This window comes from Rhodnius prolixus, unplaced genomic scaffold, assembly GCF_049639745.1.
Source record: "Rhodnius prolixus isolate KJV_2025 unplaced genomic scaffold, Rpr scaffold_5, whole genome shotgun sequence".
NCBI lineage: Eukaryota > Metazoa > Arthropoda > Insecta > Hemiptera > Reduviidae > Rhodnius > Rhodnius prolixus.
The window spans coordinates 41131578-41156967 of NW_027411624.1; the positions used below are offsets into that span (position 1 = coordinate 41131578).

At 36.5% G+C, this 25390-nt stretch overlaps 1 protein-coding gene across 5 annotated transcripts in view; it reads right to left on the reverse strand.

Moving 5' to 3' along the window:
- The window catches only part of LOC141457938 (uncharacterized), a 376780-nt gene that overhangs the window by 150102 nt on the left and 201288 nt on the right, over nucleotides 1-25390 (reverse strand). For all 5 annotated transcript variants that reach the window (XM_074135333.1, XM_074135331.1, XM_074135332.1 and 2 more), the window contains one exon: nucleotides 19947-20062. In XM_074135333.1, coding sequence (XP_073991434.1) covers nucleotides 19947-20062 — 116 coding nt within the window. The remainder of the gene's footprint in view (nucleotides 1-19946; nucleotides 20063-25390) is intronic.

A 25390-nucleotide genomic window follows, 5' to 3' on the forward strand; every position in this document is an offset into this window, starting at 1 on the left:
TTTGTAGAGCGGTTTAGCCAGCTTCCTTTACTAACAAATCGAACCTCTGGAGATAACCTAGAATTGTCTTTTTTTAAAAAAAAACTATCGATGATGTCATTCAGTGTCTTAAATTATGAAATAATAGTCGAGAGACGTTTTCCAGGAGAATCTAAGAACGTTTTTGCAATCTATACAATCTACATTTGGGATGCAAGAAGTAAATAAGATGTAAGGAGTGTAAAGCGTCGTGGAAAGCAGGAGAACAGAAACTACCCAAGTACGAGAGGCACTACTTATATTTTGAGCCTTGGCAACACTGAGTGTTGTCAGGTGCTATCTGACGTTTCCACTTGAAAGTTTCGACATTTTTGACCATAACCTTCTTCAGAATGTTTTGTTATTTTGAGCACGATTTATGTTGTTTACAGAGACACTTTGAAAATTGTGTCTCAGCGCAAAAAAAAAAATGGAATTAACTCGTTGAAAATTTTCTTGCAATCATTTATTACGACTTTCGACGTGGATTTTATCAAAACAGGAGTGCTTCGATCAACTTACTTCCATCCTTTGCCACTGTGAAACGCTGGTATAAAGAATTCAAATCGTGGTCGTCGTTCGCTTACCGACGAAAGTCGTAAAGGTCATCCCAAAAATCAGTTGTTGTGTCAGAAAACATTGATGCTGTGCAAAAAATAATAATGAAAATCTTCATGTGACATTGAGGCAACCTCAGGCATTAGTTCCACCAGCATATATACGAGTAGCACTCTTAACATGAGTGAACCAGCATCACTGGTCAGTCCTTAGGAAGTGATGAAGAAGAAAGTACGTATTAAGGGCTAATATTTTAATAATTACATATTCCTTTAAGGACTAGGCAATGCTTCCTAAAATTGAAAATTACGTATCTTAATTCAAGAAGCGGATTGGCTATTCAAACGGCCAATTTTTCAGTTTTTTTTAAATAGTTAACACAAATTTATGTTTTCACAAAATCACAATATATTCACTTCCTGTGTTAACTCAATTTGAGCGATCACCACACGCCCACTTTCTCAAAGAAAGAGAGAGAGAGAGGGGAAGGACAAAAATTACCATAAAAGTCTAAGAAAATTAAAGTTAGAGCTTGATGAACTTAAAAGTATATTAAGCGGCTTTAAGTCTTTAAGAGATAAAGTATACACAAGGTGAAAAGGTCGACAGCAATTAGTAGGCGAACGAGTTGATCTTCTAAAGGTGGGTTCTCCCCTTTAGAAGGACAAACACCCCCTTAGATAATTGCTGTTGAATATTTAAGAGGTGACACAGTGTACAGCTGCCAATTAAAGGCAATTAGTACCGACACTGATGACAAGAAAATCACTTTTCCACGGTTCCTCCACAAGAAAAGCGCCTTCATACTCATATAAAATGTACAGGCACACCCAGAGTTCAGGGATCCATTTTCAAGAAAACATGTTTTCTCCCCCCCCCCAAAAAAAGAAGTGGGAAATCTAAACTTATTTAATTGAACGGTATTTTACATTTAACCCTTCTTAATAATATATATACAAAAAAAAGGGCCCTTAATTGAATTTTCCTGGAAAACGCTCCCAAATAATGACACAGACCACCACTACGCGTGGACACAGCTTAAAGAAAACTGTCAGAAAATTTGAAGATCACCTGAATCCATTCACAGTCCTTTGAACGCATTCAGTGAAAAGGTGGCAGCAGTTTCATGAACTGTAAAGTCTAATATTTTTTTTATCTCTGAAAATGGATGAAAAAAAAATCAGTAACTGGTTAGAATGACCAAAATAAAAACTCGTTTAACTTCCTTTTACGTCGTAAGTGTATGATAATCTGACCTTTCAGCGGATTATTCACGAGAAGCAACGTTGAACGTTGAAAAAGAATACGCGAAAAGGTATTCGATGGGGTAATCGAAGGCTTTAACTTCGAATCCATTCGAATTTTAAATATCGATAATTATAACAGAGTCTTTCAATAAACTAATTGGGAAACACACTTTAGACAATCGATCATGAGCTGGTGGATTAAGAAGTATATTCATATCAATTAATTATGAAAATTCAAGTACAGTGTTTTTCCGACTAAAAGAATACATCACGTTATGCTTAAAATTAGAACAGATGATTATAAAAAAAAGATCTACTTACCCTAAAGTAAAGAAAGCAGCGTAAGAATATTAAGCAATTAACTTACCTGGAACAGAAGAAAAAACAAAAAATAAATCATTTTCTTATAGTTTCAAAAGCAGTATAGGGCTTGAAGGGCGTACAAATATTGGCAGCGAAGTCTGAGAGGAACAGGTAGGTCTGGGAGGCAGAAGGCTAGCCAAGAGATGGAAAAGGAGATCAGGAAGATGGGTGTCCGAAGTCTGGATGGACGGTGAGCTTAAGACGAGGAAAGAAGCGCCCTTAAGGACAGCCAAGGCGAAGTAGAAGAATACAAGAGTACAACGGTAATTCCTCAGGAGACACCAGCAATTTCCCTTATCTCACAATACTTTCCCTTACTTATATTATTGTCCTAATATGGTTCCCTAAGTAATATTTATGATTTTAGCTGCGAGTTTCCTATCTGCGCTCAGTTTCGAAACTATTGACTAGTTAATGCACTAAGAATTCCTTAAAAATCCATTTTCTGGGAATAAAGGTTCCAATAAAAGGAAAATGTATAAGACTAAATGTATAGTCAGCACAGGAAGTTTAACTGAAATGATTGGCGAAATTCTTAAGAAAATCGTTTCAAAATAATCATTAAAGGCACATCCGATTGACGTATTTCCGCCTATGCATAGGCAGCGCTAACAATCAGGGCTGTGTGAGAGAGAGTAAGAATATTGGGCATCTATGCTCAAAATTAAGTGTAAGCATGCACCAGCTTGCTGTATTTAAACTTAAAATAATAAGCTTCAGCTTCAAAATTTTGGTGTCAAGTTCATTTCAAATATTTTGCACAAAATTTCTACTTTTTTTTCTTTTTTTTTTTGAGATACTGTGTGTTTGTGAGTTTGTATGTTTAAATAATTACAGGAAATGGGGGCCCAGCAAAGTTATGTAGACAAAACTTCTCAAAGGATAAACATTTTATACAAAATCTGTGGTAGTGTCCACAAGGTTTTGCGGATATACGAGTACGAGGCCCAAACCATTCCACTATAAAATCTTGTACGAACTTACCAAGCCGGAAAGGTGAATTCCGGATGTTCATGCTAGCCAAACAGGGATGTTGGGAAAATTCACTACTTCAAAGAAAATTCACTTTGTAGGCTAACTTTTGTGGGGAAATTAGTGTTTTATGAGTTGGAAAACTATTTTCCTCCTTGCATGGGTTATGTTTGAAAAACAATTTTACAGGAAGTTAAGGCCCCGGATGGCTTTGTACGAGATACGCATATTATATCTTTATTTATTTAGTAGGTAAAGAACATTCTGTAGTAAATATTAAATATTTCTAGGGTCTTTTAGAAATAATAAGCCCAACGTTGGAGCCTGGGAACCAGATGGAAACAAAGAAGAAGGGGAACAGTAACGCCGCATGAAATAGCGATAAGCGGAACTTCCTCTATTTCGAAATACTAGGGTTTCACTCATTAGATTAGATTAGGGCGGTATCAAGGCCTACGCCACCGCGACCCCTTAGGAGCCCAAATTTAGAGCTCGCCCTCCAGACCCGTCCGTTTAATCAGACTCTTAATTCTGGAGAGTGACTCCTGGGTAAAGCTCACAGGCCTTGGTTTTTCCTCCCCGAGAAGTAACATCCTTAGCCATACGAGCCTCTCACACTGACACAACACGTGCATGCCGTTTCCTCCACTTCCCGACACAGAACCTACAAAGACTAGCCATCTGCCAGGCGCCCATGCGATGCAAGGGCCAGTTATAAGCCTACAATTATCCTTTATAGCCCCACGGCCTTGGCAGATTAATTCTGCAGTCAGCCTTGGCGAATAGCCTCTGATGAACTCCTTCGCCTGTCTCTGCCCAGTGGTAGTCAGCCACCACCACTTGAGAGCCACTACTCTACACCCATAAGTTAATGGCCGCAGGCTCAACACACTTCGAAACTTCAAAACAGGGGCTCCAGGCAAACGAAGTGTCTCGCACAGGCCTTCCCGGGCCAATAAATCTGGCCACTTCGTTTTCCTTATATCCAGAATACTCAAACTAGAAAGACCTTATTCTGGTCACCAATTTCCTTCAGGGCACCCAGACAGTCCCAAACCAGCCTTGAATTGATACTGGTAGGCACTAATAGCTCGGGTTTCCCCCATAAACTAGGGAAATTCTAGAAATATAATCTATCTAAAACTTGAAACAACTATAGCATAACATCAACAATCTATTTCCTTTCGATATCTGCAGATATCATTCGCACCAATAAAACTTCGGAGAGTTTATTTCCTCACTATTACAGGAAGTTAGATGTTTGCAGCTTCAGAGGTCACTTAAATTAAATTTAAATTGAAACAAAGTGACATTTAGTAAACATTCTATGTATGAAGTAAAAAAATTATGAAATCTTGTAAGGGATGGTTGAGTATGTGTCCTTTTTTTGATAATTCATTATAGTACTAATCTATAATTAGATGTCTATTCTATTTCTTAGACGCTAATAATGAAAACTGAAAGATAAAGCTGACGTCAATATTACATCACCAAACCGTAGTCATCACTATTACATCACTATGTTTAAAAGAAGTCTTTAAAAAAACTGCTTTGTAAGTTCGCAAAGAACTTTCTTTTTTTCCTCTCTGCGAGAAAACGAGTTTAGCTCTTGTTGGTTAAAATTTAATTTTCTCCTGGCTTTTTGGGCGTTCATCGAGCCCATCCAGAATAAACCCCCAGGGGGTTCATTTCACCACAGGAGATGCTAAATTAAATTCTGATTAGCTTAGAAGATTCTGTAAGTCATTAGTTGTTTTTTATTAAACAAATTCTGAAACTCAAAAATCTGGATTACGAGGTGAGGCTATTAAATAACGAGACTGATGCTGCTTCAGAAGAACTAGGCACACGCAAAATCCTAACGACCGACAGCTAGGCAGCGTAAAGCCTTCTCACGTGTTTGTAGAGAAATCTGTCTGACCGGAACCGTCGTTTGGTAAGAGGTGTTGGTTTCGTTTTGCCGAAAACATGTAGTAGAGCTTTCGAATTGTCGTGAAATTTCATCATCAAAACTTTGGTAAAACCGCTACTGAAACTTGATCTTTTATTAAAAAGAAGTTTATGGCGATGAATGTTAATCACGTGCGGGAGTTTTTGAGTGGTTCAAGAGTTTCCAAGATGGCTGGAGAAGACGTCGGAGATGATGACCGCCCGGGACGCCCTCGTCCAAAACGGATGAAAATATCGATTATAATTAATCAACATTACTAACCGTGAGGTACTTGCTCAACTACGTGAAAGAGTAAGGAAAAAGAAACGACCCGATTTGTGGAAGAACAAGTTCTCAGGGGTTCTCCATCAAGACAATACGAGGTGTGTTCAAAAAGTAACGGGAATTTTCGTTTTTTGAAAAAAATATTTATTTATTCATCTACATTAATATTGTCGCCTTCAAAGTAGTCCCTTCGCATACAATACACTTGTGCCAGCGCTTTTTCCAATCCTCGAAACACTTCTGAAACTCGATCTTTGTGATAGCTTTCAGCTCTTTCAGCGATTCGCTTTTAATGTCATCTATGCTTGTAAAACGACGGCCTTTTAATGTTCTCTTTATGTTTGGAAATAGAAAAAAGTCACATGGAGCCATGTCTGGCGAATATGGAGGCTGGGGCATCGTTAAAGTTTTGTTTTTGGCCAAAAATTCACGAACAAGCAATGAAGTGTGAGCAGGTGCATTATCGTGGTGCAAAATCCATGAATTGTTTTGCCACAAATCCGGGCGTTTTTTCGGATTGCTTCACGCAAACGGCGTTGAACTTGTAGGTAGTACTCCTTATTGATTGTTTGACCTTGTGGCAAGAATTCATGATGCACTATGCCATTAAAATCGAAGAACACAGTGAGCATAACCTTCACATTCGACCGCACTTGTCGAGCCTTTTTCGGTCTTGGCGATCCAGAATGCCTCCACTGGGACGATTGAGCCTTAGTTTCGACATCATATCCGTAAACCCATGTTTCGTCACCTGTTATAACACGTTTCAGTAGATCCGCATCGTTGTCGACTTCATTGAGTGACTCTTGAGCAACTTCCATTCTCCGCTGTTTTTGTTCGAAATTCAACAATTTTGGAACAAATTTTGCTGCCACACGTTTCATACCCAAAACATCCGAAAAAATTTCATGGCATGAGCCAATTGATATGGCAACATCATCAGCGACTTCTCTGATTGTGATTCGGCGATCGTTTATAACCATTTCTTTCACTTTTTTCACGTTTTCATCGGTTGTTGATGTGCTTGGACGTCCAGGTCGTTCGTCATCTTCAACGTTTTCGCGGCCATCTTGGAAACGCTTATACCACTCGTAAATCCTTGTTTTACTCATAGCAGACTCACCATATGCCTTTATTAACATTTCACACACTTTATTTCATTTTTTACGCAAAATTTAATACAAATTCTTTGATCCATTTTTTTTAACAAACAAAAATCGCCAAGCTCGAAAAACACGTCTAACCTTAACGGCTGCCACTTAAGAAGTAAACAATGAATATTACTGAAAATTTTATCGTACTTCAGGGGCATGTGTACCAACATAATAAAAAAAAAAAATTTACAATCAGACTCTCCAAACCCGCGAAATTTAAAAATTCCCGTTACTTTTTGAACACACCTCGTACACTGCATTGTCTAGCCACATGACGTTTCTAGCCAAGTACAACATCCCAGTTTTAGGCCAACCGCCTTATTCGCCTAACCTGGCCCCATGTGACTTTTATCTGTTCCCCTAAGTCAAATCTGCATTAAAAGGAACACGATTTCAGTGTCCGTTGAAGCTGTGAAAGAAAAAGCGGCACGCGTCTCATGCAGGAGCTCAAAGAAAAAGACTTCCAGCACTGTTTCTTAACAATGATAAATTCGCATGGAGCGTTATAGGGATAGGGGAGGGGTGTATATTGAAGGTGATAATAACTAAATATGTTTAAATTTAAAATAAAATGGTTTTTACAGCAATAGTCTCGTTATTTAATAGCCACACCTCGTATAGGCAGAAATAGAGACTTATTTTTATTCTAACCCATAAAACAAAAAGCTTTACTGTTACTACCCAAATCATCCCTCGGGAAGAAACTTAGCAATGGAGGCATTGTTTCTGTAAGCTTTCGCTGACATTTTCAGCTCTGCTTGATGTGGCTCCCAGCATCAAAGGAAACATCCTGTTACACAAAATGGGAGAATAACAGGACAGTAAAATTTTGCCTTTTATTTGATTAAGAACGGAACAAGCCACAACTCTGCCACCCTAATATTTATTTCCGGTAAAAATGGAGATTTAAATATCTGACACCATTACAACAATTTGAGGAATCAAATTTCAATAATAGATGAGAAAAGTAAGGAATTTTGGTTATAATATTACTCGAAAGACGGTGAAAACATCGTGGGGGGAAGTAAGGCAAACTGCCTGTGGGCACCAACTAACAAGATACTTCCGTCACAACTAAACAACTTGGGGTAACTAAGATCAAGTTCTTGTACTACCAGCTGTTATTACAGCTCGACTGCTGCCGCAGATGTCCGTCATTTCTTAGACGCGAATAATGAAAACTGAAACATGAAGCTTGAAGCGTCAACGCCAACGTCTAGTGACGACCAATTGAATACGGTTGGCAGGCAACAAATAAATTAAACCATTATAAGATGAAAATGTGGTTAAATTCGCAGTGCTTGGATAATATCTTGGGATTTTATTGTATCACTGGCCGGTTTCGGATTTTCAATGATCATTAGAGGTAGATTATACAGTTGGGTGTAGAGGTTTCGAGTTTTCTTACAAATATTTGGTTAATGGGGGAAAGTTGTCTATCATAACTTACTTTAAAAACTCCTTAATTGTACTCTCAGAGTTCTCTGAAGTGCTGTAATGGTTTAAAGAAAGCAGAAATTGGCCTAGGTGAAGAAGAACGTTTCTCTTTTGAAGAAGAATTCAAAGATACAGCAGAAACTAGAGATACTTGGACATGGAGGCGTTTTACTTGAATTTGAAGATGTTGAGTAAGAATCTTTTTAATTCTTTAAATGGAAAAGTACAATGGACCAAGGAAGATAAATTTCTGAAGCAGAAGATTACAAAGTTAATCAGCATTGTAGATATGTATGCCGTGAGAATTTCAGTGAGGCGGACTAACGGAGGTGAATTAAGCGAATGATGAAGAGGAGTTCGAGGCTAAAAGAACAAATAAATTACGTCATCCATGATGACAGTCCCTACTTGGAGGGAGCCAAAACTGTGGTAAATATTTGAAGGAGACTTAGTAACAAGAGATGAACTTTTTTTCTTTTTTGATCAAGCAATACTAAAGGAACTTGGATTCTGCAGCAGCTCTTTGTAAAACTCTAGCTCACCATCAATGAACACTGACTGAAGGTTAAGTGAATCACAGTAGAGCTTTTTAGTTCCATATTATACGAGTAAGCAATTCCTTTCGTGTAATGTATAACAGAACAACAAAAAAACTATCGGGTATTCAACATGGTGAACTATGAAAACCGTGTTTAAATTGTCACAACTTGAGAATTCAGTTATTTAACATACAGATGATTTATTGACCAGGGAACGCTCTGCGGGACTCCAAGTGCCCTTAAGGCTGAGGCCATTAAACTATGGGTGCAGACTAGGTCTCAGGAGTCCCAGGAGTCTCAGAGCAGAGACAGGCGAAGGAGTTCCTAAAGGGCTATTCGCCGATGCTGACTGCAGAATTAATCCGTCAAGGCCCGCGTGGGGCTATAAGGATAATTATAGGCCTATTAAACTGGCCCAGTGCAGGCTCAGAAAACACGTGCACTGTATGGGTCTGGCAGATGGCTAGCCTTTGTAGGTTCTGTCAGGAAGAGGAGGAAACGGGCACTGTACGTGTTGTGTCAGTGTGAGGGGCTTGCTGGGCTAAGGATGTTACTTCTCGGGGGAGGAGAAACCAAGGCCTGTGAGAGCTTTACCCAGGAGACGCTCTCCAGAATTAGGAGTCTGATTAAACGGACGGGTCTGGAGGAGCGGAACTCTACAGTGGTGGGAGCAACAATAGATCCAAAGGGGTCGCAGTAGCGTAGGCCTTAAGGGGCCGCCCTATTAGAACATACAGATAACTTTCGCTAACAGAGAGGCTGCAAATCTGTTAGTGACACACACATCTCCGGCTATATATCGCAGACTAATCTCAGGCCACAGCCTGATAAATAGCTTTACGTTGAAGACATGACATTTACTACAACCCCATTACAGCTTCTGTAGTCCATGCAGATATGGGTTCTAATTGCTTATTCTGACCAAATATCTTTGTTTCAGCAACCCTAATTCCCTCACTAATCACTACCACTAACAATCGTAACCCTTTTATAACCTTCCTTGACATTTCCAAATAATTTTTTGGGGGAGATTTTATGTTTAATGAGCCGGAAATTAATAACTACAAATTCCTTTCCTCCAATCTCTTGCAGTAAAACAAATTTCTACAACAATAAGCCCCCACCCAATCTGATTTGTTTAAACAGATCAAATGCTTTATGACTTTTTTACTAATAATGGGAATTTTTAAAAGTAAGAGGGGGGGAGTATTAATTAAAAATCTCTTACACTAATAGCAATATGTCGATCACTAAAGTTCAAACGGTTCAAAGGGTCAAACATGATTATTTTGTTATTAATTAGATAATTTAATTTATGTTTTGTTTTAATTAACATAAATCAGTTTGATTATTCATTTTTGTAATTTATGTAATTAAAAAATGAAAATAAAACTCTACTTTTACAATATTGAATCCTTTGCCTTTTTGAATGAAAATTTCTTTTAATTAATTTATACCCGAGAGAAATTGAATTTGTTGTTCTGGACTGAGTTTCCTTCATTTATTTTAAAGTAAAACTTAATTAAAATATTTTTAAATTATTTTTTCAATAATTAAAATTTAAATTTCCAAGAGAAAATAGATTTTTTTTCTGTTTTGAAATATAATATGGGGATAAATAGGAAAAATTGGTTTGGAAAAGGATTGGAAGAGGAGAAATAATGTTGGACAGAATCGAACGGCAAAAACTTGTAGGGGGTATTTGTTGGTTGAACTGCTGAAAATGGAATAATATCAAAAAAATAAAAATTAATAAACAGTAAATAAAATACAGCTGCATTTAGGATTCGAACCGGTAACCTTTTATTTATAAATCCACTCTTCTAGGCGCGGTTATAGGCTAGACCCGCAATGCTAAGATGTATTGTTGGTTTAGTGGATTCGATTCCCGGTCTCTAGGCCTTGGATTTTATTTAATGGTTAATATGAGAAATTTATAGTAAAGTATGTTAGTCGGTTATAGGCGAGACCCGCAATGCTAAGATGTATTGTTGGTTTAGTGGGTTCGATTCCCCCGGTTTAGGCCTTTGATTTTATTTAATGGTTAATATGAGAAATTTATAGTTAAGTATGTTAGTCGGTTATAGGCTAGACCCGCAATTCTAAGATGTATTTGTTGGTTTAGTGGGTTCGATTCCCCCGCTTTAGGCCTTTGATTTTATTTAATGGTTAATATGAGAAATTTATAGAAAAGTATGTTAGGCGGTTATAGGCTAGACCCGCAATGCTAAGATGTATTGTTGGTTTAGTGGGTTCGATTCCTCCGGTTTAGGCCTTTGATTTTATTTAATGGCTAATATGAGAAATTTATAGTAAAGTATGTTAGTCGGTTATAGGCTAGACCTGCAATGCTAAGATGTATTGTTGGTTTAGTGGATTCGATTCCCCCGGTCTCTAGGCCTTGGATTTTATTTAATGGTTAATATGAGAAATTTATAGTAAAGTATGTTAGTCGGTTATAGGCTTGACCCGCAATGCTAAGATGTATTGTTGGTTTAGTGGGTTCGATTCCCCCGGTTTAGGCCTTTGATTTTATTTAATGGTTAATATGAGAAATTTATAGAAAAGTATGTTAGGCGGTTATAGGCTAGACCCGCAAAGCTAATATGTATTGTTGGTTTAGTGGGTTCGATTCCCAGTCTCTAGACCTTGGATTTTATTTAATGGTTAATATGAGAAATTTATAGTAAAGTATGTTTGCTAGTCGCCTTCGTTTTACTGTACCTAAACTTTATAAATACACCCAGAAATTTATAAAAGAATTTTATAAACTGCAATTAAGAGAAGCAAGTATCTTAATAACAATAAAAGAAGTAATAATATTAAAAACAAAATAATTAATTTTACTAATAACATTATCTAATTATCTTTTATGTAAAAGCATGCCCCATAAAACTCGCAGCAAGATGTGATGAAGTTTTGTAAGACTCTATAGTGGTGCTTAACGATAGCAGAGTAGTTACAATCTGTACCAGCTGGATATAAATATTACCTTTTAAGCCGCGTTAAGCTGCGAAACAGTGGAGGGGATAAGTACAATCTTAATAAAATATCAGATGTATAAATAAGTGAGAGAAAGTTTGCTAATATTTTAACTTTATTACAGTAGTGTGTGTATGTAAGGGCGAAGTCCTAGGAGATCGCTGGGAAGGGATGGTCAGAAAGCCCATTCTCAGTGTACCCCCACCATCAAACTCCATTTCCTTTTTAATGCCTTCAATTTTCTGGCAAGGAACATTACAAGAATTCAATTTCCCTTCAACTATCTGCCGGCCGTCTTCAACCACTCTCTCTCTCTCCTCTAGTTCTTCAACATCCTCCACCCACTCCTTTATTATTATAATTCCAACTGAGAAAAGATTAAAATTCATATTTTTGCTGAACACTTTATTTTTATCTATTTTCTGCTTTTTTGCTTTCTATTCACTTACAAATTCTTTTAAGAATGTTTAAGGAGAAACGGTTGTAATACTGGTTTTATAAAATACTGTTTTTTTCTTTTAATATCAATCTGCATTATTTCTCAGCCAAATTGTTTGATCACGAAGGTGTTTGTTTGATTGAATAATGCAGAATTGATAGGTGAATACGTCTTTAAATTTGCTATCATATGGAGGCAATCCAAAAAAACCCTAATGATAACAAAATCGGGGGATACAGTTTGGCATTATAGTTTCGAATCTATCGTCTACATCTAAAATTAAAATTAGACCACTGGATAGCTAAAGGATCAAAGAATTCATTACAATAAGCGAGGACTGTGACGTATCGCGCGCGGTGGAGGGGGAAGCGCCGCCATTTTGAGATCATTTTGCTGCGTATCGAGATTTGCAACTTTGTATAACTTTTGACTCGGACGAAGCTACGATGTTCGTTTAAGTTTTAATCGTCAGCTGTCGTCACAATCTATCGATTGTATATAAAACATTAGTGTAAAATAGTGACAGTGAATATAATAATGGTGTTAGAATAAAAAAATATTATTAAAAATATATAATGTCGCCTTATACGCCAAAACCAATACAGAGATCGTATACGGTTGGAAAGGGCTTCTCAAGAACAATCGAATGGTAATGATAAAACACCATATGACCGAGTCAAGCTGTGCCGTAAAACGTAAAAGAATGAATGCGGCCGAGCGGTTCAACGACGGTGTCCAGTACATCTGCAGCTGGGGCGGTTGAAATTATGCAAGTGGATGATGAAATCGCTTCTACATCGACAACGGACTGTATAGGCATAGATTGTGTTCGATCGTCGATTTGTTTCCTTGTTTTCATCCTAAATACATAAATAAAAATATTTTATATAAAAAATATAACCCGTTACGTAAACGTATTCACGTACAACACACGGCCGTCTCCATGACACAGCCACACGTTTTTTTTTTGTTTTGTTTTTGACCGATTCAACGAGTAATCACTTTTCGACCGAGCGGTCAATCACAAGAAATAAACTAGAAAGGGTTAATAGAAAAAATAAATAAAATAGACTTGAATTATAATTTTGTATGTGTGGGCCTTCGCATTAACTTAAAATGAGAGAAAATTATAATAATTTATTAATCAACTAATTGAAAATTTGACGCAATTGCATCAATTACTAGCTCTAAAAAGAGTCTTAATGGAGTTCCCAAAAAAACTGACCACCCCCACCCAAAAACCAAATTAATTTAAATTAAGTATACTACAGATTAAGGTTAAATTAATGATTGGGTTAATAAAGCTGGAGCTGGTTGGACAAGCAACTAGAATTTTCGGAATTTTGCAATATTAAAGTTGTTAGCTCATAACCAACGTCCACTCATAAAATAAACACAGATCTATGCATGAATAAACCAACACTGGACATGCCAAACTTGGTTAATCTCATAAAACGGCAATTCTGGTGGAAAAGTTGCGTAAATAATTATTAGAATTTTTTAGTTTTTAGCGGCTATACGGGGGTGGGTGGGAGAGAGAGTATACTTCTACCTCTAGGGCTGTTAGCCTGATTAGGAGCTTGCGGCTTCTGGAAAAATCCATTTCACACTGCTAAACAAGGGCAAATAGTATAGTTACCAAATTGCCATTTACTTTAACGTTTATAGGGCTTTTTATAAGCTAATGATGCCCCACCACCACACAGTGGTTGGTTCAGTTGCTAGGCTGGCTAACTCAGAAGATGAGTGGAGGATACAGTCTCTTGTTGCTACGCAACACAACACAGGAGACAAGATGGATATAAACTCAGTCATGATTTTTTTTTTTTTTAGACCGAGCTTTCGACCTGGAGACTAGATCATCTTCAGGGCTTGTCTTAAGAATATTTTTATATTATTATAAGTAGGAGTGTCTTCTGTCCTGTCTGCTTATGAACTCTAAAGATGATCTAGTCCCTAGGTAGCGAATGCTCAGCCAAATACAAAACTCATGACTGAAATTGGCATCATTCATTCTTCCTATTAAATCAGTCTCCAAAAACAATGAACGATATTAATATCACGTACAAACAAAGACGTCCTAAGGTATGAAACATTACAACCTTCTTAGTGCGTAGGGACACTCAGAATAGGGAAAAAATGATAATGTACCCCAGGAGAGAAACAGGGGACAAAATCTGCAACTAGTAGAAAATATTATAGGATATTTTTAACTCTTTTGTGTCTGTAGAGGGAATAGAAGGATCACAGATGATTATTTCACAAAAAAGTGAGTTAGAATGACAATCTAGAGTGGAAATGAGTGGCAGCAGTTTGTGTTTGGATAAAGGAGTGTACAGGACATTATGGAAGAGGTATGTGTCCTGGAGAGTCAATCACAAGTCTAAGAAGTTTTTGTATATACTGGAGATGTATGGATATCTTTGAAGTAACTAAGTAAAAGATCAGAGACTCCAGGCGAAGAAGGCGTACAGTAACATAAACCTGACCAAATTGCAGAGAAGTAGTTTGCCTTGAACAGTAGTCTTCGAGTTATCTGAAAGAACACTGAGAAGAGATAGTTTGTCCATAAACGACTGGTAAATGCGAGAACTGTCGAGTAAACCATGTTAAGCCCATTTCTCTACAGAGTGTCCGATAGATTCAAAGGAAGTTGTGTCAATGGTTCTGTATATAGTAAAGTAATTGCCTATTTTTTCAGGTAGGCTTTACGTTCCCAAGTACCCAATTAGCTGTCATGGGCGGAAGCGACTAGAAAACATACTTTACTTTAAATTTCTTTTATTAACCATTAAATAAAATCCAAGGCCTAAGACCGGGAATTGAACCTACTAAACCAACAATGCATCTTAGCATTGCGGGTCTAGCCTATAACCGCCTAACATACTTTAATGTAAATTTCTTTTATTAACCATTAAATAAAATCCAAGGCCTAAGACCGGGAATTGAACCTACTAAACCAACAATGCATCTTAGCTTTGCGGGTCTAGCCTATAACCGCTCGGCTACCGTGGCGCCCTGGTTCTGTTATATCTATAATATAAAAAGGGAAATTAAAATAAAGACTGTCAATTTCAGTTTCTCATAAAAAAAAAGAAAAGTAATTTTTCTCTTAAATTAAATTACAAAAAACAAGAAAAGAAAAAGGGCTTGACAAGGAAATAATTAATTTTACTAATTTAAACTGTCCTAAGGGTAGTGCCCTTAAGGGTAATAATTGCTTTGTCGCCCGTTTAATTTTAATACACACTTTTACATTTTTAAAATGAACGAGGTTAATTAAACTACATAAAAGAGATATGTTTTTGTTTTGTTTTAAGAAATACTTATTGTCGTAAGTCTTAGCCTAGAAAACAGAAAAAGAATGGGCGCGCGTTCGTTGTTCATTAGAACGTTCTTAGCAGCGACTCTAACCGAGCGAGCATTCTAAAACATATTCACGAATGTTCGGAATAAAGGAACAATTAGAACAAATGTTCAGCAGGCTTGGTTTAATGCACACTTTAACAAAAAAGAAAAAAACTAATCCCTTAAATTCCACTTAACTTCGCCACTACTAACAAGCCTAAACAGTCCGAACATGTAAAAGACAAATTGAGAAGTTGGTAAAGACAAATCAGTGTTACTACAAAGGAAAATGAGAAGTCCGCTGCAGAATGGCCGATCTTAAGCCGAAGAAGTTTTCACCAATCTCGTTCTCAGTAAAGTTGGTAGTTTTGGGACACGTTCATAAGTAGACAAAGAGCTGCTAGACTACAGCAAGAAAGGGGGAAGGTCTCAGTAATGGCCGACACTACATTTACACTCCATAAAACATAAACGAACACATGTACAAGGAGTGTACACGGGGGCTGAAGAAGAGAAGCGCTGGTTAAAGTGTAGTGGTGGTGAGAGGTTTGCAACAGCAAGAGAATGTACCCAACAACAACAACAGCCACGGCGAACAACTGCGGGGGGGGGAGATTCATCCTAACCTCCTCCATTAGCTAGCTCACACTTCTATTGCCTTGACTATTGTACCGAATACCAGCAATTCCACGTCATTTCCGCTATATTCACAAAACACCACAGGGGAGAGTTCTCTTTTTCATCATCCACTCCAACTAACTCCGGCCCCTTTCCACTAACTTTTGCAATTGAATAGACAATGGGGGCCGTCTATACGATCGTTTTGGAGTACCCAGTATTCTATTAAATAATAGCTTCTTATAACTTCTATTATTTCCTGACGATTAATCGCTGCTCTTGATATAACAGCATACGATTATATATTAAATTTTGCAAAATGTTTACTACACTATAGTTCCAATACTGGGCCCACTAAAACGCCACCCTCTTAACGAAGTATACGTAATTAAATTTGTTTAATAAAAGGGTATTTCCGGTCAGCCAGTTTTTCATTAAAACTAAAACTTACGGACAATTTTAATACGTGATAATCAAGAACTTACTAAATCGAGGCAAGAAGTGCCGCTATTCAAAATAATCCCACAGAAAATCAATAAAAAAGTAAATAAAAATTATTCACGATTTATTCCAAAAATTTTCACTATTTATTCCAAAATGATTCACGATTTATTTCAAAATGATTCACGATTTATTCCAAAATGTTTCACTATTTATTCCAAAATGATTCACTATTTATTCCAAAATAATTAACGATTTATTCCAAAATGATTCACGATTTATTCCAAAATGTTTCACGATTTATTTCAAAATGTTTCACGATTTATTCCAAAATGTTTCACTATTTATTCCAAAATGATTCACTATTTATTCCAAAATAATTTACGATTTATTCCCAAAATAATTCAAGATTTATTCCCCCAAATACTTTGGGAAGAAAAATGTTGCTTAATAAAATTGTAATTAATTAAAAACGAGCTTTGTTTCATTTCTCGCCATATTGTTTTTCTTTTTTTCTAGGGTGTTTGAAAATTACAACCGAAAACTTGGGAAGAATGATTGTAAATTGGAAAAGTTTGGCGAGAAAGAGAGTGAGATGGGAATATAACCGCCCTTTCGTTGACTAATTCCCCCCTCCCTTCTTGCAGGCGCCCTCGGGAAAATCAAGATTTATCAACTCCTGTTTTCCCCCACAGCTAAATGAAACTCTCTGACATTTTCTTTTTTTATTATTTCACTAAGTACTTTAAACTTGAACCAACCATATTTATTTATTTCAAAGAATTTAATGAGAGAAATCTATTTTTACTTTTTATTATTTTTGGGGGGGGGGAAATAACCTTAGAAAATATGGTTATAAAGTTTCCCCATCCTAGAAAAGCCTTGAGAATTTTCCGATTTAATTTCTTTTTTGGGGTGATCAAAAAAAACTAGGAGGAAGTTATGGAAAGCTTGAAGTCATTACTGTGAATTGTACAGTTTCAATAGTGTTTGGGTAATAAAAGCATTGCTAAAATTCTGACGGAAATGCATCAGTATACAGGAAGTGCGTGCGATATGTAGCAAGAAGCCACTTCTATTTTGCTGCCATTTTCTGGATCAAACATTTCTTTTTGAATAATTTGGTTGGAAAGTGGGGAAAAAGGATTATGGAAGGAGCTAGGACGTCACACCCAATCAGGATCTTCTTTAACTGAGATGTGCCCCTCGAATAAAACTGCTCCGTAGAGCAGATATCTCAGATAATATGAGTATTTATCCGCAGAACTTCAAACAAAGAAGATGTTAAGAGGTGATGGAAGATGACAATATATATACATATATATATATATATAGTTAAGTTCCTAAAGAACTCAAAAGCATTTAAGTACAGAAACCCATTCGTACCATTTTTAAGAAAATGAAAAAACTTTAACCAGTTAAGCGTGGAATTTAGTTTTTATCCCCCACCCCGCAGTGTGCGGAATTAAAATCAGACAATGACGTATATACACGTGTCGAACGCAGCAGGGCAAAACAACCAAAAGTTTACAATAGTCGTAATAGTCGCACTGCAAGCGACTTTTTCTGCAATCTCTCTCTCTGGGGCTTACAGATTACCAGAAAGCATTCTGTGCTCATTCAAAAATCTATGCACCGCTTCTTCACGTATGCATTGCTCTAGTTAACTAAGGACGCCAAGAGCTTTTTTACAAGCAAGAAAAGAGCTTTCTGAATTCTGTGCAAAAATGAAATCATGCTCATACTGTGAGGTCTGAACCTCTATCTAAGAGGTAAAAACGGGCATTGCACAAGGGTTAAGAGCTTCTATTTGTGAGCGTAATTCCCCTAGTCTCTAATGCGGAGACCAAACATGTACCAACCACTTATCAATTTGGCTGACTCCCACCGCAGTTCTATTGGTAAGATAAAGGAAACATCCCACCAAATAATATTCTTATTGTATTTTATTAAAATTTCCAGTTTTTGTAGTTAATGGCAATTTTATATTTTTCACAACGAGTATACACGTCGAACGCATTGTAATAGAGATTCGGTTTGACGTGTACACACATAAGAAGTTGCTTCACGAAATCTGTAGACGAATTTGGACTAAAAAAAAAAACCTTACCGGAAATCGTTTAAAATAGCACAAAAGTAAAGTTTCAGTGACTCATATCTAGTGATGAGTACACAAGATTCAAGTCCAGACAAACAAAACAGCCGGAAACGCCCCAGTTCCGGTGCAGAAAGCTAGCCACGAACGTAATACAATACTTCCTGCTTGCTAAGAGGTAAAAGGTGAAAAGCGAAGGTAATTAACCATTCGATGGGCTAAGGTTAATCAATAGCCATTAGAAGGAAGTAATTGTTTCCAGAGAGGGAGCCAGGGCCATCCCTAGTTTAATTAAATTTCATACAATTAGCCCGATATTTCTAGTTCCCCCAATATTCTGGATTACACTTTTAGAGAAAAAATATTTTATTCACAAGAATTAATAATAAAGAAAAAACAAATTATCTGAATAATTAATTAACAAATGTCCGATCAAAAGTATTATTATTAACAAATAATTACATTAATTTATTTTATTTTTTATTTAATTCTAATTAAAGCAACGAAAAGAGCAATTATTACTGCCAAACAAAGAAAATGAAAATGTTTTAATTGATTTTTAAGCCCCTTTAATCAAGTTGCATTTATTTAAGAAGGCTTTGCTTTTTTGTAAACTGATTGAACTTAGTCCAAGCGAAAGAAAAAAAAACAAAGAAAACAAAAAAAAGAGAGAAGCTTTTAGCTTTTTATTATTTTTAACAATTATTACTCTCTCCTGCATAGGCGCCACGGTAGCCGAGCGGTTAAGAGGCTAGACCCGCAATGCAAAGATGTATTGTTGGTTTAGTGGGTTCGATTCCCCCGGTCTAGGCCTTGGATTTTATTTAATGGTTAATATGAGAAATTTATAGTAAAGTATGTTAGGCGGTTATAGGCTAGACCCGCAAAGCTAAGATGTATTGTTGGTTTAGTGGATTCGATTCCCCCGGTCTTAGGCCTTGGATTTTATATAATAGTTAATAAAAGAAATTTACAGTAAAGTATGTTTGCTAGTCGCCTCTGTCCACGACATTAACTTGGAAGTTTGACGTAAAGCCCCGCCTGAAAAAATAGGCAATTACTTTACTTTACTCTCTCCTGCAAAAAGAGCGAGAGAAAGAAGTGATTGCGATGTCCAAATTTTCGATATTTTTTTGTAAGCTGTTCGAAAAAAATATTTTGACGATCCCTAGAAAAGTTTGTCTGTGGGTAATACTCAAAACAAAAAATAAATAAATAAATAAAAGAACCAACAGTTCAAATTTGGACCAATCACGTAACCGGAAAAGCCCGGTATAGTAAATTGGATAAAATCAAAATCGATTGGAAAAGATTAGCTAAGTGGTTTATGTGTTTCCAAGATTTCCCAAGCAGAGTTTCCGGATTGAATCCAGCTGTCGGCCCACTTCCTAGGAGATTGATAGTGTTATCTGTAACGAGAGAACATTGTCCGAAGCTTCAGGCACCAATGACCCGCTCCTTCCTCGGTTGATGGGCCTTACAATTTCAAAAACTGCAAATAAATAAATAATTTGACTCACCATTGAGAAACAGATCTTGTAGAGCTTGGGCAGCTTGACACAATAAAGCCCACGCTTCAAGCTCGCTGATCTCACCTTTACGTCTATCAACCACATCGCCCAAGCTTACAGCACACCTGTAAGAACAAAGAAATATTAATTAATATATGTGAAACAAACACAGGTAATTTCAGCATGGACGTTTTGTCTCTACTAAAGTCATGTAAGAGTGATGATTGGAAAACTAAAGTCCATCTCTACGATTCTATCTCTGAGAGTGTGCTTCTTTATCTGTCGGAAATTTGGGGTTCGAGCTATACTCATATCCTAGAGAGAGGGCAATTAAGATTTATAAAGGTTTTGTTACACCTGCCCAAATGTACGCCTGACTCATATGTCAGACTTGAAGCTGGCAGACGACATGTTCAGTGTAAAATCTTTACGCGGATGTTAAACTGGTGGGAATCTTTGTTGGAGATGCCTGAATACCGACTACCTAAGTTGTGCTACTCCAGATTGTTGGAATTAAGAAGTTTCAGTATGCCATATAACTGGGTGACAGAATTGAGAAGGTATCTGATTTCCATCGGTGCAGAAGATATTTGGCAATCTCAGAATCTTGAGTCACTTAAAGAGAATCGACACAATATGTTGGATTCTTTTAGAAATAATCTATTTAGCCGTGATATCAATATAGTTTTAAACAGTCGCTACAATACTGTCTATAGAAATATTTGCAGCTTCTCTTTTTCTTGCGAATCTTATCTCAGACTAAATACTCACATCAATAAACTAAGATTGATAGCCCAAGTACGTTTAGCTTACAAAAAAAGTTCTAGTATTTATCTGAATAAAAATAAATTTCAGTTCGATTCCAGCCACTCCTGTAGGCTGTGCACTTTAAATCAACCTGATGATTTAGCCCATAGCATTTTAATTTGTCCAATTTTTACATCAATAAGAGAAAAATATTTATACAAATATATTTCAAATCACAATCGGGAGGAGCAATTAATAAATTTGCTGAGTTTCCTGGAGCCAGGACATTTAGACAAACTAAATGATATTTTCCTATTTTTTGTTTATCTTTTTAAAATAAGGAAATTGTTTATTTAGCGGTAATTGTTCAATTGTTCATTATAATTTATTTTATTTATTTTCTTGTTAATTAACCATTATTTCTATAAATATTTTTATTACTATTATTAAGAAGTTTTCATTCATCAATATTTTTTCACTTGCAGGAAGTATTTTTAGTTTGTTATTTTGTAAATATTCTTAGTTATAGACTCTTTGTTCTTTTCTGTACATTCCAAATTTAGTTAGCATTCTTTTATCTTTTCTGCATTGAATTTGCATTTTTGTTTATTTTTTGATTGATTTATTTTTTGTTGTGTTCTTTTTTGTTCTATGAATTGTTTAATTAATAGGCCAACCCCCTCTGTATGTCTTGTTGACTAGAACAGAGGTAAATGTAAATAAATAAATAAATAAATAAATAAATTTCAGCATGGATCAAATAATTACAAACAATAAACACATACAGATGGAGATATGTACAAACTGGGGGGATATAATATATGTAAAAGGCAAACAAAAGCCAGTTACCGAGAGCGGAGATATAATTATTGTAAAGCAGTTGCCATTGTTATATTTTCAATCAATAGGCTAATTGGATACAAACCAGTATATTGTAATGAATACATATTAAAAGCCTATTATAAAGTTAACTCTCTCGATAAAAATGGCGCTATGACCGCCGAGCGGTTTTAGAGGCGGAGGCCCGCAAAGCTAAAGGAAGTATTGTAGCCCTGGGTACGATTTCCGTTCTAGGGCCCGCCTGATAAAAATAAGCTTACTTTACTTTTTACAACTTTATGGGCCTTTTTAGATAATAATAATAATATTCAACGAATGCTTAAAAACTTCTTTCAGTAAAGTAAGTAGTAACTTCCTGTCCACGAACTTTAATGGCGGAGTTTCGATCAGGTCTGCCGTGGTATATACAAACATATGTACATAACTTTGATATCGTGACAAGTTTATGGCATTCATCCATCATCAGAGGCAGGTAAATTTAAGTTCCCGCCTTGCACTACAGTTTGACGGATAAAATCAAAAGATATTATCCGCCGAGCATTGCGGAGGCTAAACAACATGTTCATGCGTACGTATAAAAACTTTGAACATAAAATTAGTACAAATATTTGATTCTTTGACCATAAATGTGATGATAACCAACAGATATGGACAGTTAAAATGAACTTGTAAGCTGGGTAAGGTTATACAAATTATTGTTATGGTTAGGGTGATAAATGTAAATATCCTCCTATGGACGGTGAATTATTAATGCAGGTGAGATGCATGACTAATTCTGTTTGTTGCTAATTAAGGCAATTGTATAGGTAATTAAGTGAATTATTCAGTAAAGGATCAACATTGTATCGTGGGCGGGGCTAAACTCCTTTTAGAGCTTCTGAAGATGGTCTACTAGAGCTACTAGTTATCCTCCTATAGCACAAAGATTGCAGAAAAATCAGTTACAGCGTTCTTGAAGACCGTTAGGCTACCACAGCCAGTCCAGTTCCTCAGACTCTTCATCCTGAAGACTCCCTAGTATTTCTAGCAAAAGAAAGAGATCTTCCTCCACCTCTTTTTCTTTTAAACTTTCATGACTTCCCAACTAGCCGTTTTGGCGAATAACCTCTGAGGTTAGGACCAGCGGTATCATATTAATTAGGAAGGAATATTAACCAGTTAACTATTTCGACCTCGTTGGAAAATGTGTCCCCAAGGTGCGTTGTACAAAAATAAGCAATAACGAATATATTCGTCAAACCTCAGAGTATGTTTGATATGTGAAATTGGGTTACAATGGAATGACTTTTATATATTTTCGTTATTTATTTCATGTACATTTATTCATTTATTTATATTAACATAAATAGGAACCAAATACATCAAAAATAAATTTCGTTGCACTTGAATATACTACAGCCTGCTACACACTGATTTACTTTCTTCAATCTAACAAAAATATTTTCTAAATTACCTTATTATTTCAAATACGCATTCAAATGTTAAAGTAAAAAAAAGTAAAGTAATCGCCTATCTTTTCAGGCGGGGCTTAACGTCCAACTACCAATTAGGTGTCGTGGACGGAGGCGACTAGCAAACATACATTACTGTAAATTTCTTTTATTAACCTTTAAATAAAATCCAAGGCCTAGAGACCGGGAATCGAACCAAGTACCATAATACATATTAGCTTCACGGGTCTCGCCTCTAACCGCTCGGCTACTGTGGCGCCCCAAATGATAAAGTGTTATGGAGAAAATCCGACAAATAATCATAAATCTTGGAAAAACCTGGAGCCACTAAATAAACTAAACAGCTTACTCAATACTACCCTTGCAGAAGTACCAAATTACAAGAATGCACACTGCTGCAATTATCCCGAAATTACAGACCCTGGTATTTTGCACAAAGGAATCCCTGGACCAGATGATAAAATACCAACAATTATGCAGGGAAATATCTTGGCAGGTTAGTAGCCCACGACTCAGCAATTTGGATGATCGCTAAATCTTGAACCCCACACATGAGCCAAAAGCTCCGCCTCTTGAATACAGGTAAATAGGGAACAAAGAGATCCTCATCCCGTTTTTTATTACCAGGCGCGCCACTTACTGCCGTAGTCTAGCCTAACACAATATATGAATTCGTTATTGATTCAGTGATCACTAATAAAAGACAAAGATACATTTACTAATTCATACTATATCCTATCTATTAGTTCTTTTTATCTCGAGATGGTCTCAAAATATTCCAAACTTCATGGCAGTTTACGAATATATTTTAGTTTTTTAACTAAAATTGCAAAATTAAACTGCTCGATGGTCACTACTGAAAATGCATGACGAATATAGATAGAGATAGATAGATTAAATTAGGGCGGCCTCAAGGCCTACGCCACAGCGACCCCTTTAGATCTATTGTGGCTCCCCTACTCAAGAGCTCGCCATCCAAACCCGTCCTTTTGATCAGACTCATAATTCTAGAGAGTGGCTCTTGGGTAAAGCTCTCACAGGCCTTGGTTTTCGCTCTCCGAGAAGTAACATCCTTAGCCAGACAAGCCCCTCACAATGACACCGTCCGTTTAATCAGACCCTTAATTCTGGAGAGCGACTCTTGGGCAAAGCTCTCACAGGCGTTGGGTTTTCCTCCCCGAGAAGTAACATTCTTGCATGTCGAATATACTCGTCATAACACAAAATTTTTACCCTTTTTTTCATGACGAATATCTTTGTCATAAAGAGTTAACTGGTTTATTAGACAGGTCTTAATTTAGCAATTAACTGCACCGTTAGTCATGATACTGTTCTAACTAATTAGAACAAATTTCTAACTCTGTTCTGATTAGAAAGACCAGAAAACTCCACTATATTGAAATAGCAAGTCACAAAGAAACTTGTAGCGTATTCTAAACCATTTACGACAGATAATTGTAAAGCTTAAGAAAAACAATGAAACGTTGCGGGAAAAATCAATGGCAAAAGTTCAAACTTTCCCAGAACTTCGGGAAGTACACACATACAAACAGAAAAGCGGAAATGATAATTTCAAAATATATTCCTTTCACCTTAATTTGGGCCAACAATAATAGAAGCATTTCATTGCCTAGCCAAAGTTCACCAGTTGATTTTAGAATAATAACCAAGGGGATGATGATGCTGCTAAAGTTTGAAACAATTAAAAGTTACCTTTAGCACTCTAACAGCTTAAATAAACCTTCTTGAGAAAGGTTTTTCCACTTCTAAGAAGAAAAACGATCCCTAGATTGCCCTTCTCTCCTCTCTCTCCCGCCCTGGCTTGAAAGGGTTTTTCTTTTAAGTGTGATTTGTCAAGTACCTCTCACCCAACTTCCTCCTGGGACCTTCACATCCTAACTTATCCTTTCTAATGGGTGCAGAAAGCAAAGCAATAATTCCTGGAGGGCACTGTGCCAAAGCATTTTCTTTATCCACTCAAAACAACTGGGCGGAAGGAAAGGAAAATACTCTATCTATCTCTTTCTCTTCAATAGGAATTATTAAAAAGGAAAATTATTAATACTATTTGAATGACTACTAAAAACAATGGATCAACCCATTCGAAAAATCGGCAATGAAAATTCAGACTCAGTAATGCCAGTTTTTAAGGCAGGCTTTTCGTCCAACTACCAAATGAAGGGTATCGTTGGACAGAGGCGAATAGCAAACATACTTTACTATAAAGTTCTCATATTAACCATTAAATAAAATCCAAGACCTAAGACCGGGGGAATCGAACCCACTAAAGCAACAATACATCTTAGCTTTGCGGGTCTAGCCTATAACCGCCTAACATACTTTACTATTAAATACTCATATTAACCATTAAATAAAATGCAAAGCCTAGACCGGAAAACGGATTTGGAGCATGAC